General features: G+C 43.2%; 1 protein-coding gene across 3 annotated transcripts in view; it reads right to left on the minus strand.

The window, feature by feature from the left end:
• LOC139745719 (dynein regulatory complex protein 1-like) overlaps positions 1 to 14132 on the minus strand; it is a 94328-nt gene that overhangs the window by 72156 nt on the left and 8040 nt on the right. For all 3 annotated transcript variants that reach the window (XM_071656178.1, XM_071656177.1, XM_071656176.1), the window contains exon 4: positions 9283 to 9476. In XM_071656178.1, coding sequence (XP_071512279.1) covers positions 9283 to 9476 — 194 coding nt within the window. The remainder of the gene's footprint in view (positions 1 to 9282; positions 9477 to 14132) is intronic.

Genomic DNA, 14132 nt, shown 5'->3' on the forward strand with positions numbered 1-14132 from the left:
GTATACTTATGTATATCTCGCTTTTCAAACCAGATATTCCCAATCATCAGTCCTTTTTCAGCACATAAATCTACAAGCTCTTCACCATTTCCATTTACAACACTGAACACCCCATGTATACCAATTATTCCCTCAACTGCCACATTACTCACCTTTGCATTCAAATCACCCATCACTATAACCCGGTCTCGTGCATCAAAACCACTAACACACTCATTCAGCTGCTCCCAAAACACTTGCCTCTCTTGATCTTTCTTCTCATGCCCAGGTGCATATGCACCAATAATCACCCACCTCTCTCCATCAACTTTCAGTTTTACCCATATTAATCGAGAATTTACTTTCTTACACTCTATCACATACTCCCACAACTCCTGTTTCAGGAGTATTGCTACTCCTTCCCTTGCTCTTGTCCTCTCACTAACCCCTGACTACTCCCCAGACATTCCCAAACCACTCTTCCCCTTTACCCTTGAGCTTCGTTTCACTCAGAGCCAAAACATCCAGGTTCCTTTCCTCAAACATACTACCTATCTCTCCTTTTTTCACATCTTGGTTACATCCACACACATTTAGGCACCAAACTCTGAGCCTTCGAGGAGGATGAGCACTCCCCGCGTGACTCCTTCTTCTGTTTCCCATTTTAGAAAGTTAATACGAGGAATACGTGGGAAGTATTCTTTCACCCCTATCCCCAGGGATAATATACATATATATATACATATACACATACACACACATACACATACATATATATATATATATATATATATATATATATATATATATATATATATACACATATACATACACATACATATATACATATATATACATATACATATATATATATATATATATATATATATATATATATATATATATATATATATATATATATATATATATATATTTTGGCTGTGGTTACAACCACTCACTTCTTTGTGCTTCACGACGGTAGGGTCCCTGGGCACTGAAGCATGAACCTCGAGCTCGAAAGTTCAACCCTTGAGTACGAAGTCACTATCCGTGGGTTTGATGATGATGATGATGATGATGGTCTTGTGAAGTGACTTATGCCGTATCATTGTGCTCAAAGGTCGTACCATCCTTCCTTCTCAAGCAAGGGGGCTGTCGTGCTCAAGGGTCGTACCATCGTGTTCACAGAAACGTACCATCGTTCTCAAGCAGAGTACCGCCGTCCTCAAGACACCAAGATCTTGTCCTTGTAGACCCACACTTGCGACATTGGCTGTCAAAATACGATTCTCCACAGGCAACAACACAGCCTCCTCAGCTTCTTTTACTTGAAAGTTCTCATACGTTTTCTGTTCATTTCAAGGCAATCTCAACCACTGTACATACCAGTAGTGCTCTTCATCCTTTCCTCTCTTTAGAGAGGGATGAGAACGCCGCAATCAGCAACGTGGACTTTACTGAAGGGCTCGTGTATATATATATATATATATATATATATATATATATATATATAATGAGAGATGGGGTGAGAGAGTATCATTAAATTTTAGGGAGAATAAAAAGATGTTCTGGAAGGAGGTAAATAAAGTGCGTAACACTAGGGAGCAAATGGGAACTTCAGTGAAGGGCGCAAATGGGGAGGTGATAACAAGTAGTGGTGATGTGAGAAGGAGATGGAGTGAGTATTTCGAAGGTTTGTTGAATGTGTTTGATGATAGAGTGGCAGATATAGGGTGTTTTGGTCGAGGTGGTGTGCAAAGTGAGAGGGTTAGGGAAAATGATTTGGTAAACAGAGAAGAGGTAGTGAAAGCTTTGCGGAAGATGAAAGCCGGCAAGGCAGCAGGTTTGGATGGTATTGCAGTGGAATTTATTAAAAAAGGGGGTGACTGTATTGTTGACTGGTTGGTAAGGTTATCTAATGTATGTATGACTCATGGTGAGGTGCCTGAGGATTGGCGGAATGCGTGCATAGTGCCATTGTACAAAGGCAAAGGGGATAAGAGTGAGTGCTCAAATTACAGAGGTATAAGTTTGTTGAGTATTCCTGGTAAATTATATGGGAGGGTATTAATTGAGAGGGTGAAGGCATGTACAGAGCATCAGATTGGGGAAGAGCAGTGTGGTTTCAGAAGTGGTAGAGGATGTGTGGATCAGGTGTTTGCTTTGAAGAATGTTTTTTTTTTTTTTTTTTTTTTTTTATACTTTGTCGCTGTCTCCCGCGTTTGCGAGGTAGCGCAAGGAAACAGACGAAAGAAATGGCCCAACCCCCCCCCCATACACATGTACATACACACGTCCACACACGCAAATATACATACCTACACAGCTTTCCATGGTTTACCCCAGACGCTTCACATGCCTTGATTCAATCCACTGACAGCACGTCAACCCCTGTATACCACATGACTCCAATTCACTCTATTTCTTGCCCTCCTTTCACCCTCCTGCATGTTCAGGCCCCGATCACACAAAATCTTTTTCACTCCATCTTTCCACCTCCAATTTGGTCTCCCTCTTCTCCTCGTTCCCTCCACCTCCGACACATATATCCTCTTGGTCAATCTCTCCTCACTCATTCTCTCCATGTGCCCAAACCATTTCAAAACACCCTCTTCTGCTCTCTCAACCACGCTCTTTTTATTTCCACACATCCTCTCTACCCTTACGTTACTTACTCGATCAAACCACCTCACACCACACATTGTCCTCAAACATCTCATTTCCAGCACATCCATCCTCCTGCGCACATCTCTATCCATAGCCCACGCCTCGCAACCATACAACATTGTTGGAACCACTATTCCCTCAAACATACCCATTTTTGCTTTCCGAGATAATGTTCTCGACTTCCACACATTTTTCAAGGCTCCCAAAATTTTCGCCCCCTCCCCCACCCTATGATCCACTTCCGCTTCCATGGTTCCATCCGCTGACAGATCCACTCCCAGATATCTAAAACACTTCACTTCCTCCAGTTTTTCTCCATTCAAACTCACCTCCCAATTGACTTGACCCTCACCCCTACTGTACCTAATAACCTTGCTCTTATTCACATTTACTCTCAACTTTCTTCTTCCACACACTTTACCAAACTCAGTCACCAGCTTCTGCAGTTTCTCACATGAATCAGCCACCAGCGCTGTATCATCAGCGAACAACAACTGACTCACTTCCCAAGCTCTCTCATCCCCAACAGACTTCATACTTGCCCCTCTTTCCAGGACTCTTGCATTTACCTCCCTTACAACCCCATCCATAAACAAATTAAACAACCATGGAGACATCACACACCCCTGCCGCAAACCTACATTCACTGAGAACCAATCACTTTCCTCTCTTCCTACACGTACACATGCCTTACATCCTCGATAAAAACTTTTCACTGCTTCTAACAACTTGCCTCCCACACCATATATTCTTAATACCTTCCACAGAGCATCTCTATCAACTCTATCATATGCCTTCTCCAGATCCATAAATGCTACATACAAATCCATTTGCTTTTCTAAGTATTTCTCACATACATTCTTCAAAGCAAACACCTGATCCACACATCCTCTACCACTTCTGAAACCGCACTGCTCTTCCCCAATCTGATGCTCTGTACATGCCTTCACCCTCTCAATCAATACCCTCCCATATAATTTACCAGGAATACTCAACAAACTTATACCTCTGTAATTTGAGCACTCACTCTTATCCCCTTTGCCTTTGTACAATGGCACTATGCACGCATTCCGCCAATCCTCAGGCACCTCACCATGAGTCATACATACATTAAATAACCTTACCAACCAGTCAACAATACAGTCACCCCCTTTCTTAATAAATTCCACTGCAATACCATCCAAACCTGCTGCCTTGCCGGCTTTCATCTTCCGCAAAGCTTTTACTACCTCTTCTCTGTTTACCAAATCATTTTCCCTAACCCTCTCACTTTGCACACCACCTCGACCAAAACACCCTATATCTGCCACTCTGTCATCAGACACATTCAACAAACCTTCAAAATACTCATTCCATCTCCTTCTCACATCACCGCTACTTGTTATCACCTCCCCATTTACGCCCTTCACTGAAGTTCCCATTTGCTCCCTTGTCTTACGCACCCTATTTACCTCCTTCCAGAACATCTTTTTATTCTCCCTAAAATTTACTGATAGTCTCTCACCCCAACTCTCATTTGCCCTTTTTTTCACCTCTTGCACCTTTCTCTTGACCTCCTGTCTCTTTCTTTTATACTTCTCCCACTCAATTGCATTTTTTCCCTGCAAAAATCGTCCAAATGCCTCTCTCTTCTCTTTCACTAATACTCTTACTTCTTCATCCAACCACTCACTACCCTTTCTAAACAGCCCACCTCCCACTCTTCTCATGCCACAAGCATCTTTTGCGCAATCCATCACTGATTCCCTAAATACATCCCATTCCTCCCCCACTCCCCTTACTTCCATTGTTCTCACCTTTTTCCATTCTGTACACAGTCTCTCCTGGTACTTCCCCACACATGTCTCCTTCCCAAGCTCACTTACTCTCACCACCTTCTTCACCCCAACATTCACTCCTCTTTTCTGAAAACCCATACTAATCTTCACCTTAGCCTCCACAAGATAATGATCAGACATCCCTCCAGTTGCACCTCTCAGCACATTAACATCCAAAAGTCTCTCTTTCGCACGCCTGTCAATTAACACGTAATCCAATAACGCTCTCTGGCCATCTCTCCTACTTACATAAGTATACTTATGTATATCTCGCTTTTTAAACCAGGTATTCCCAATCATCAGTCCTTTTTCAGCACATAAATCTACAAGCTCTTCACCATTTCCATTTACAACACTGAACACCCCATGCATACCAATTATTCCCTCAACTGCCACATTACTCACCTTTGCATTCAAATCACCCATCACTATAACCCGGTCTCGTGCATCAAAACCGCTAACACACTCATTTAGCTGCTCCCAAAACACTTGCCTCTCATGATCTTTCTTCTCATGCCCAGGTGCATATGCACCAATAATCACCCACCTCTCTCCATCAACTTTCAATTTTACCCATATTAATCGAGAATTTACTTTCTTACATTCTATCACATACTCCCACAACTCCTGTTTCAGGAGTATTGCTACTCCTTCCCTTGCTCTTGTCCTCTCACTAACCCCTGACTTCACTCCCCAGACATTTCCAAACCACTCTTCCCCTTTACCCTTGAGCTTCGTTTCACTCAGAGCCAAAACATCCAGGTTCCTTTCCTCAAACATACTACCTATCTCTCCTTTTTTCACATCTTGGTTACATCCACACACATTTAGGCACCCCACTCTGAAGAATGTATGTGAGAAATACTTAGAAAAGCAAAAGGATTTGTATGTAGCATTTATGGATCTGGAGAAGGCATATGATAGAGTTGATAGAGATGCTCTGTGGAAGGTATTAAGAATATATGGTGTGGGAGGCAAGTTGTTAGAAGCAGTGAAAAGTTTTTATCGAGGATGTAAGGCATGTGTACGTGTAGGAAGAGAGGAAAGTGATTGGTTCTCAGTGAATGTAGGTTTGCGGCAGGGGTGTGTGATGTCTCCATGGTTGTTTAATTTGTTTATGGATGGGGTTGTTAGGGAGGTAAATGCAAGAGTTTTGGAAAGAGGGGCAAGTATGAAGTCTGTTGGGGATGAGAGAGCTTGGGAAGTGAGTCAGTTGTTGTTCGCTGATGATACAGCGCTGGTGGCTGATTCATGTGTGAAACTGCAGAAGCTGGTGACTGAGTTTGGTAAAGTGTGTGGAAGAAGAAAGTTAAGAGTAAATGTGAATAAGAGCAAGGTTATTAGGTACAGTAGGGTTGAGGGTCAAGTCAATTGGGAGGTGAGTTTGAATGGAGAAAAACTGGAGGAAGTGAAGTGTTTTAGATATCTGGGAGTGGATCTGGCAGCGGATGGAACCATGGAAGCGGAAGTGGATCATAGGGTGGGGGAGGGGGCGAAAATTCTGGGGGCCTTGAAGAATGTGTGGAAGTCGAGAACATTATCTTGGAAAGCAAAAATGGGTATGTTTGAAGGAATAGTGGTTCCAACAATGTTGTATGGTTGCGAGGCGTGGGCTATGGATAGAGTTGTGCGCAGGAGGATGGATGTGCTGGAAATGAGATGTTTGAGGACAATGTGTGGTGTGAGGTGGTTTGATCGAGTGAGTAACGTAAGGGTAAGAGAGATGTGTGGAAATAAAAAGAGCGTGGTTGAGAGAGCAGAAGAGGGTGTTTTGAAGTGGTTTGGGCACATGGAGAGGATAAGTGAGGAAAGATTGACCAAGAGGATATATGTGTCGGAGGTGGAGGGAACAAGGAGAAGAGGGAGACCAAATTGGAGGTGGAAAGATGGAGTGAAAAAGATTTTGTGTGATCGGGGCCTGAACATGCAGGAGGGTGAAAGGAGGGCAAGGAATAGAGTGAATTGGAGCGATGTGGTATACCGGGGCTGACGTGCTGTCAGTGGATTGAATCAAGGCATGTGAAGCGTCTGGGGTAAACCATGGAAAGTGATTGGTTCTCAGTGAATGTAGGTTTGTGGCAGGGGTGTGTGATGTCTCCATGGTTGTTTAATTTGTTTATGGATGGGGTTGTTAGGGAGGTGAATGCAAGAGTTTTGGAAAGAGGGGCAAGTATGAAGTCTGTTGGGGATGAGAGAGCTTGGGAAGTGAGTCAGTTGTTGTTCGCTGATGATACAGTGCTGGTGGCTGATTCATGTGAGAAACTGCAGAAGCTGGTGACTGAGTTTGGTAAAGTGTGTGAAAAAAGAAAGTTAAGGGTAAATGTGAATAAGAGCAAGGTTATTAGGTACAGTAGGGTTAAGGGTCAAGTCAATTGGGAGGTAAGTTTGAATGGAGAAAAACTGGAGGAAGTAAAGTGTTTTAGATATCTGGGATTGGATCTGGCAGCGGATGGAACCATGGAAGCGGAAGTGGATCATTGGGTGGGGGAGGGGGCGAAAATTCTGGGAGCCTTGAAGAATGTGTGGAAGTCGAGAACATTATCTCGGAAAGCAAAAATGGGTATGTTTGAAGGAATAGTGGTTCCAACAATGTTGTATGGTTCCGAGGCGTGGGCTATGGATAGAGTTGTGCGCAGGAGGATGGATGTGCTGGAAATGAGATGTTTGAGGACAATGTGTGGTGTGAGGTGGTTTGATCGAGTAAGTAACGTAAGGGTAAGAGAGATGTGTGGAAATAAAAAGAGCGTGGTTGAGAGAGCAGAAGAGGGTGTTTTGATATGGTTTGGGCACATGGAGAGAATGAGTGAGGAAAGATTGACCAAGAGGATATATGAGTCGGAGGTGGAGGGAACGAGGAGAAGTGGGAGACCAAATTGGAGGTGGAAAGATGAAGTGAAAAAGATTTTGTGTGATCGGGGCCTGAACATGCAGGAGGGTGAAAGGAGGGCAAGGAATAGAGTGAATTGGATCGATGTGGTATACCGGGGTTGACGTGCTGTCAGTGGATTGAATCAGGGCATGGGAAGCGTCTGGGGTAAACCATGGAAAGCTGTGTAGGTATGTATATTTGCGTGTGTGGACGTATGTATATACATGTGTATGGGGGTGGGTTGGGCCATTTCTTTCGTCTGTTTCCTTGCGCTACCTCGCAAACGCGTGAGACAGCGACAAAGCAAAAAAAGAAAATAAATAAATATATTCTTTTCTTTTCTTTCAAACTATTCGCCATTTCCCGCATTAGCGAGGTGGCGTTAAGAACAGAGGACTGGGCCTTTGAGAGAATACCCTCACCTGGCCCAATTCTCTGTTCCTTCTTTTGGAAAAAAAAAAAAAAAAAAAAAAAAAAAAAAAAAAAACGAGAGGGGAGGATTTCCAGCCCCCCGCTCCCTCCCCTTTTAGTCGCCTTCTACGACACGCAGGGAATACGTGGGAAGTATTCTTAATCCCCTATCCCCAGGGATAGAAATAAATATATATATATATATATATATATATATATATATATATATATATATATATATATATATATATTTTTTTTTTTTTTTTTATACTTTGTCGCTGTCTCCCGCGTTTGCGAGGTAGCGCAAGGAAACAGACGAAAGAAATGGCCCAACCCCCCCCCCATACACATGTACATACACACGTCCACACACGCAAATATACATACCTACACAGCTTTCCATGGTTTACCCCAGACGCTTCACATGCCTTGATTCAATCCACTGACAGCACGTCAACCCCTGTATACCACATCGCTCCAATTCCCTCTATTCCTTGCCCTCCTTTCACCCTCCTGCATGTTCAGGCCCCGATCACACAAAATCTTTTCACTCCATCTTTCCATCTCCAATTTGGTCTCCCTCTTCTCCTCGTTCCCTCCACCTCCGACACATATATCCTCTTGGTCAATCTTTCCTCACTCATTCTCTCCATGTGCCCAAACCATTTCAAAACACCCTCTTCTGCTCTCTCAACCACGCTCTTTTTATTTCCACACATCTCTCTTACCCTTACGTTACTTACTCGATCAAACCACCTCACACCACACATTGTCCTCAAACATCTCATTTCCAGCACATCCATCCTCCTGCGCACAACTCTATCCATAGCCCACGCCTCGCAACCATACAACATTGTTGGAACTACTATTCCTTCAAACATACCCATTTTTGCTTTCCGGGATAATGTTCTCGACTTCCACACATTTTTCAAGGCTCCCAAAATTTTAGCCCCCTCCCCCACCCTATGATCCACTTCCGCTTCCATGGTTCCATCCGCTGACAGATCCACTCCCAGATATCTAAAACACTTCACTTCCTCCAGTTTTTCTCCATTCAAACTCACCTCCCAATTGACTTGACCCTCAACCCTACTGTACCTAATAACCTTGCTCTTATTCACATTTACTCTTAACTTTCTTCTTCCACACACTTTACCAAACTCCGTCACCAGCTTCTGCAGTTTCTCACATGAATCCGCCACCAGCGCTGTATCATCAGCGAACAACAACTGACTCACTTCCCAAGCTCTCTCATCCCCAACAGACTTCATACTTGCCCCTCTTTCCAAGACTCGCTGGCTGTTAAATCCAACAAAACAATGATTCATACCACAAGCTATATAAGACTTAAACATCCAGTTTCCACATCATAATATCAGGCAAACTTAAGATATTTCCTGCTTCCTCAAGTGTTCTCATTATTTGCCCCCATGAACCTAATTTTACGTCTGTGAGCCAATCTATAAGTCTCTCTGTGTTTATGTATTTGTTTATATATGTCATCTACTGGCCACAGTACTTCCTGGCCTCAAGTCTTACCTGCACGTCCCTCAGTGATGTGCGGTAGGCCTGGTGCAACTCTGTGACGTGCTCAGTGATGCGTCGCAGGAGTTCCGACCTCTCGTGAGTGTGTTGCAGGAGTTCGTTGGTGTAAGCGGTGTCCAGGGCACGAAGCTCCTCCCGCAGACCCTCTATCACCTTTACCTTCTGGTCAGTTAGCTCCTGGCTCCACTCTGCCAGGCAGGAAAGGGTAGGAGGCACCAAAGTACCAGGGGTAAGAAAGAGACCATCCAAACGAATACTGAAGTGGAGGGAGATGTGATGAGATAATTATATACAATCATCCCAGACAAGGGAGGAACATCTTCATGTGTGGAGATGTTTGACTAGGAGTTCCACAGGGTTTAACTTACTGCAGCACAGGTAGCTTTACGTCTGACAGTATTCAGTGACTGGTACAAGATCTTAAAGGACAAAATTCTCCATTTTTAAGTATACTGTAATGAACATGAAAGTCAGACAGCAATTAAGACATATTTTTGTAATATCTGCCTCTCATTTCATTCTTTATCTTTTACTCTGTTAAATGTGATTACTCTTCCTTAACCCTCCTCCTCTACTTGTCTCTACATCTAAGCTGACTATTTATCATTAGCAGACTAAGCTAAGTCATATTTAGCTTTTAATGCTAACTTCTTTTTGTGTATTTTGAGAATTTTGAGGGTTTGTTAAGTGTGTTTAATGACAGAGTGGCAGATGTAGGGTGTTTTGGTTGAGGTGGTGAGCAAAGTGAGAGGGTCATGAAGAATGGTTCAGTGAAGATTGATGAGGTAGTGAAAGCCTTGCAGAAGATGAAATCTGGCAAGGCAGTGGGTTTGGATGGTATTAGAGTTGAATCTATTAAGAAAGGGGGTAACAGTGTTGTTGATTAGTTGGGAAGGATATTCAATGTATGTATGGATCATGGTGATGTGTCTGAGGATTGGTGGAATGCATGCATAGTGCCATTGTACAAACTGAAAGGGTACATAGGTGAGAGTTCAAACTACAGAAGCATAAGTTTGTTGAGTATTCCTGGGAAATCATATGGGAGGGTATTAACTGAGAGGGTGAAGGCTTGTACAGAGCATCAGATTGGGGAAGAGCAATGTGGTTTTAGAAGTGGTAGAGGATGTGTGGATCAGGTGTTTACTTTGAATATACGTGAAAATATTTAGTAAAGCAGAAGGATTTGCTGGTTTCCAAGTTCACATCTTGAAACAAGAAATGTCAAATCACTTGAGAGCAAAATGTGGTCCTCTCAGTTCAGACCTTGAAACTACCAAACAAAGGGTCAAATCATATGAGACTGGCAGGTAGTCCCCTCAGTTGAGACAAAACTATCAGGCCAGGATCAGGTCTTTTGAGATTGATGGGTAGCTCCCTCAATTACAACCATGAAACTACCAAGCTAGGGCCATGTCATGTGATCCTCTCATTTGAGATTTGTAAACTATCATTCCAGGGTCACGTTAAGTCAATGTGACTAACATGTATTCCTTTCAACTGAGATCTTAAAATTGCCTCATTCATATAATGAACCGGCAGGTAGACTCCATAGTCGAGACTATGAAACAGCCAATCCAGGGTCAGGTCATATGGGACTGGCAGGTAGTCCCCTTAGTTCAAACTATGAACTTCCAAGTCAGGGTCAACTCCCAAGAGATCAGTTTTTGATACCTTCAGGAAATAAACCACCATACCGGGGTCAGATTGAACGGGGACAGTAGCTAGCCTCATGGCTGCCATTTCTATAGTAGCACAAGCAGAATCTACTCCCACTTGTACTTTAGCATACCCACTGACTCAACATCAAGTAGCTCATGCTAGGCAAGTACTCACAAGCAGCTTGCCAATTATGAGCAAAGTGGTGTTAGTGTGATTAAAGCTTTTTTTGTGGTCATGGGCATGTCATAGGACGGAAGAGTCAAAATCCATAACATGCACCATGTTGCAGTTTGTGGTCACTTCACTTCAACTGGACAGTAACACACAGTTTAGATTGATAGCTTTTGATGGCAATGTATATTTCATAGGTGCTCTTAAGAATGGTGCCAATTGTAGATGGTCAGGTGCATGAATATGCAAGGTTCATTGGCCTGTTAGTACTGCCATAATATTTCATGGGAACTTGAAGCATCCCAAGTTAGTGTGAGCTTTTGCACTTTTATTCAGTTCCTTTCATGTACTGCCAAAGAGACTTGTCTTACACCAAAGTTATGTGAAATAGTTTTGTTTTATATTCTCATCCTTATTATAATTACCACATATTTTTGTTAATGTTGTACTTGCTACAGTTGTTGTGTAAGCATATTTGATTGCTGTAAGAAATTAAGGCTAGGGGCTGTGGTAGGACATACTGTAGAGGGCCAGGAGGGGTGTATAGGGGATAGGGGAGAAAGAATACTTCCCACGTATTCCCTGCGTGTTGCAGAAGGTGACTAAAAGGGGAGGGAGTGGAGGGCTGGAAATCCTCCCCTCTTTCTTTTCTTTTTTCAATTTTCCAAAAGAAGGAACAGAGAAGGGGGCCAGGTGAGGATATTCCCTCAGAGGCCCAGTCCTCTGTTCTTAACGCTACCTTGCTAATGCAGGAAATGGCGAATAGTTTGAAAAAGAAAAAGAAAGAAGGATTTGTATGTGGCATTTATGGATATGGAGAAGGCATATGATAGGGTTGATAGAGATGCTTTGTGAAGGTATTAAGGATATATGGTGTGGGAGGCAAGTTGCTAGAAGCAGTGAAAAGTTTTTAACGTGTAAGGCTTAAGGAAGAGAGGAAAGTGATTGGTTCTCAGTGAATGTCGGTTTGCGGCAGGGGTGTGTGATGTCTCCATGGTTGTTTAAATTGTTTATGGATGGGGTGGTTAGGGAGGTAAATGCAAGTTTTGAAGAGAGGGGCGAGTGTGCAGTCTGCTGGGGATGAGAGGGCTTGGGAAGTGAGTCAATCGTTCGCCGATGATGAGACTGAGTGTGAGCGGGTGTGGCATTTTTGTCTGTTTTCGAGGTGCTACCTCACTGATGCAGGGGGTGGCAATGCTATTTCCTGTGAAGTGGGGTGGCGTCGAGAATGGATGAAGGGAAGCACACACACACACACACACACACACACATACACACACATGGTTGTTTAATTCGTTTATGGATGGGGTTGTTAGGGAGGTGAATGCAAGAGTTTTGGAAAGAGGGGCAAGTATGAAGTCTGTTGTGGATGAGAGAGCTTGGGAAGTGAGTCAGTTGTTGTTTGCTGATGATACAGTGCTGGTGGCTGATTCAGGTGAGAAACTGCATAAGCTGGTGACTGAGTTCGGTAAAGTGTGTGAAAGAAAAAGCTGAGAGTAAATGTGAATAAGAGCAAGGTTATTAGGTTCAGTAGGGTTGAGGGACAAGTCAATTGGGAGGTAAGTTTGAATTGAGAAAAACTGGAGGAAGTGAAGTGTTTTAGATATCTGGGAGTGGATTTGGCAGCGGATGGTACCATGGAATCGGAAGTGAATCATAGGGTGGGGGAAGGGGCGAAAATTCTGGGAGCATTGAAAAATGTGTGGAAGTCGAGAACATTATCTAGGAAAGCAAAAATGGGTATGTTTGAAGGAATAGTGGTTCCAACAATGTCATATGGTTGTGAGGCGTGGGCTATAGATAGAGTTGTGTGGAGGAGGGTGGATGTGTTGGAAATGAGATGTTTGAGGACAATATGTGGTGTGAGGTGGTTTGATCAAGTAAGTTATGAATGGGTAAGAGAGATGTGTGGTAATAAAAAGAGTGTCGTTGAGAGAGCAGAAGAGGGTGTTTTGAAATAGTTTGGCCACATGGAGAGAATGAGTGAGGAAAGATTGACCAAGAGAATATATGTGTCAGAGGTGGAGGGAACAAGAAGTGGGAGACCAAGTTGGAGGTGGAAAGATGGAGTGAAAAAGATTCTGAGTAATCAGGGCCTGAACATGCAGGAGGGTGAAAGGTGTGCAAGGAATAGAGTGAATTGGAACGATGTGGTATACCGGGGTCGACATGCTGTCAATGGATTGAACCAGGGCATGTGAAGTGTCTGGGGTAAACCATGGAAAGTTTTGTGGGGCCTGGATGTGGAAAGGGAACTGTGGTTTCAGTGCTTTATACATGACAGCTAGAGACTGAGTGTGAACGAAGGTGGCCTTTGTTGTCTTTTCCTAGCGCTACCTTGTGCACATGAGGGGGGGGAGGGGGTTGTAATTTCATGTGTAGTGGGGTGGCGACGGGAATGAATAAGTGCAGACAGTATGAATTATGTACATGTGTATATATGTATACGTCTGTCTGTGTACATAAATGTATACGTTGAGATGTATAGGTATGTATGTGTGTGTGTGTGTGTGGACGTGTATGTATATACATGTGTATGTGGGTGGGTTGGGCCATTCTTTTGTCTGTTTCCTTGCACTACCTCGCTAACGCAGGAGACAGCAACAAAGTATAATAAATAAATAAATAAATATATATGTGTGTGTGTGTGTGTGTGTGTGTGTGTGTGTATGAACACCTGGGTAGACTGTGGACCGACTGCCACAAGCAAGATTCGAACCTGTGCAAATGAGCCTGGGCAACCTATGAACGCATCATGGTCAAGAACGCTAAATGCTCCACCACCAGTCATCCATCTAATGTTATGTGATCAACCTCTGAGATGGCAGATGATAACTTCAGTGTGGATATAAACATTTAAGCTCATACCCACAAACTCATCTGCTGAATGACAAACAAATATTGAATCTGACAAACTGACACACACACACACACACACACACGAACATCCAAGATTCTGATGTTATAACTTACTGACGTAATGTGGAAGTGTGATATGAGATATGATGACC

The sequence above is a fragment of the Panulirus ornatus genome, chromosome 62 (assembly GCF_036320965.1).
Source record: "Panulirus ornatus isolate Po-2019 chromosome 62, ASM3632096v1, whole genome shotgun sequence".
Classification (NCBI taxonomy): Eukaryota; Metazoa; Arthropoda; class Malacostraca; order Decapoda; family Palinuridae; genus Panulirus; species Panulirus ornatus.